At 40.4% G+C, this 1,811-nt stretch overlaps 1 protein-coding gene across 1 annotated transcript; it reads left to right on the top strand.

The window, feature by feature from the left end:
* The first annotated feature begins 577 nt into the window (after positions 1-577).
* Positions 578-1,270, top strand: LOC145956293 (uncharacterized). The gene is made up of 2 exons (XM_083071869.1): positions 578-1,064; positions 1,131-1,270. The coding sequence occupies exons 1-2, from the start codon at positions 578-580 to the stop codon at positions 1,268-1,270; spliced, it is 627 nt and encodes a 208-aa protein (XP_082927995.1).
* The last annotated feature ends 541 nt before the right edge of the window (positions 1,271-1,811 follow it).

Raw genomic sequence — 1,811 nt, forward strand, 5'->3', positions numbered from 1 at the left:
TTTTCCTCCCTTAGCATCACGAGCTCAAATTGATAAAATTAAGAGTGATGCTAAGCATTATATTTGGGATGACCCCTATTTGTGGAAGTTATGCAGTGACTAGGTGATTAGGAGATGCATACCAAATCATGAGATCAATTCAGTCCTGCAGTTTTGTCACTCTTCTGCACCAAGTGGCCATCTAGGCATTCAGAGGACAGCTTGCAAGGTGCTCGATTATGGTTTCTACTGGCCCACCATCTTCAAAGATGCGTGGAAGATTTGTAGCACTTGTGAGCAGTGTCAACATGCAAGAGGATCCCTTACATGGAGACAGTAGATGCCTCAGCAGTGCATGCTATTCTGTGAGGTGTTTGATGTCTAGGGTATTGATTTCATGGGTCCCTTTCCTGTTTCTTTTGGTTTTTCCTACATTCTTTTAGCTGTTGATTATGTTTCAAAATGGGTGGAAGCCAAACCCACCAGAACTAATAACGCTCGGGTTGTTGTAGATTTTGTTAGATCTCACCTATTTTATAGGTTTGGAGTACCCAGAGCTATTGTTAGTGATCAAGGCACCCATTTTTGTAACAAATCTATGCAAGCTTTGCTCAAGAAGTATGGGGTAGTGCACAGAATTTCTACACCCTACCACCCCCAAACCAATGGGCAAGCCAAAATTTCAAATAGGGAGATCAAGAGAATCTTAGAGAAGATTGTCCAGCCCAACAAAAAGGATTGGAGTAACAAGTTGGATGATGCTCTTTGGGCGCATAGGACTGCCTACAAAGCACCTATAGGGATGTCTCCTTATCGGGTTGTCTTTTGCAAGGCATGTCATTTACCTGTTGAGGTTGAGCATCAGGTCTACTGGGCTGTGAAGACCTGCAACTTCTCCATTGATCAGGCTGGTGAGGAAAGGAGGTTGCAACTAAATAAGCTTGACGAGATCTGCTTGGAAGCCTATGAGAATTCAAAATTCTACAAGGAGAAAACCAAGAAGTTCCATGAAAGCTTCATAGCTAGGAAGGACTTCGTGGTTGGCCAGAAAGTTCTGTTGTACAATTCTCGACTTAGACTCATGGGTGCTAAGTTATAATCAAAGTGGATTGGACCTTTTGTTGTTAATGATGTTTATCCTTATGGTACAGTTGAGATCAAAAGTGAATCCACAGATAAGAGCTTTAAAGTCAATGGGCACTGGCTAAATCCATTCCTCAGTAATCCATCTTTGTTGGATGTTTTTGTAGAGGAGATGTCTCTGCTTGAACCTGCTTCTCTCCCACCATGATTTAGGGAGTTTTCTTTTTTCTTCTCCTTCTTTACTTTTATTGCACTTGTCCAAATTTATTGATTATTCTGATTGCTCTGATCTTCTGTTTGTGCCACATTAGGACAATGTGTAGTTTAAGTGTGGGGGGGACTGTTTTGGTTATATGCTTTTAGGGTTTATTTGTTATTTTTGGGTTTAGGTTTTATGTTTAGTTGTTATGTACAATTTTGCATGTTTCTCTTTGATTTCTGGGTTTTGATAGTTTGTAGGCACTTACTTCATTCTTGGATAGGAGTTTCTTGGTATTGTATGGTTTGAAATCCCTGCTTTTCTCTGCTTGGAAAGATGACTTTGAGGTTTGAGAGGTTGTTTTAATTGTGAAGATATACCCTGTGTGAGGATTTGAGCCACTCTCTGTTCTTTCTTGTGTGTTATGCCTCTTGATTGCTTGCACAGTTTCCTTGTCTTGACTCTGTTTGATACTTCTTGATTCACATGCATGTTTCGATATGATTAAGGCATTTTTGTTCTGATAAGCCTCTAGCCAAATAAGCTTACC

This window comes from Cajanus cajan, chromosome 3, assembly GCF_000230855.2.
Source record: "Cajanus cajan strain Asha chromosome 3, NIPB_CcT2T_4, whole genome shotgun sequence".
NCBI classification, from domain to species: Eukaryota; Viridiplantae; Streptophyta; class Magnoliopsida; order Fabales; family Fabaceae; genus Cajanus; species Cajanus cajan.

What these genes read in the sequence shown, in the direction of transcription:
- LOC145956293 (XM_083071869.1), top strand. Translation starts at nt 578, where the DNA reads ATGCAAGCTTTGCTCAAGAAGTATGGGGTAGTGCACAGAATTTCTACA. An exon ending in TTCTCGACTTAGACTCATGG is followed by an intron (nt 1,065 to 1,130) that starts GTGCTAAGTTAT and finishes CTTATGGTACAG; the next exon opens with TTGAGATCAAAAGTGAATCC.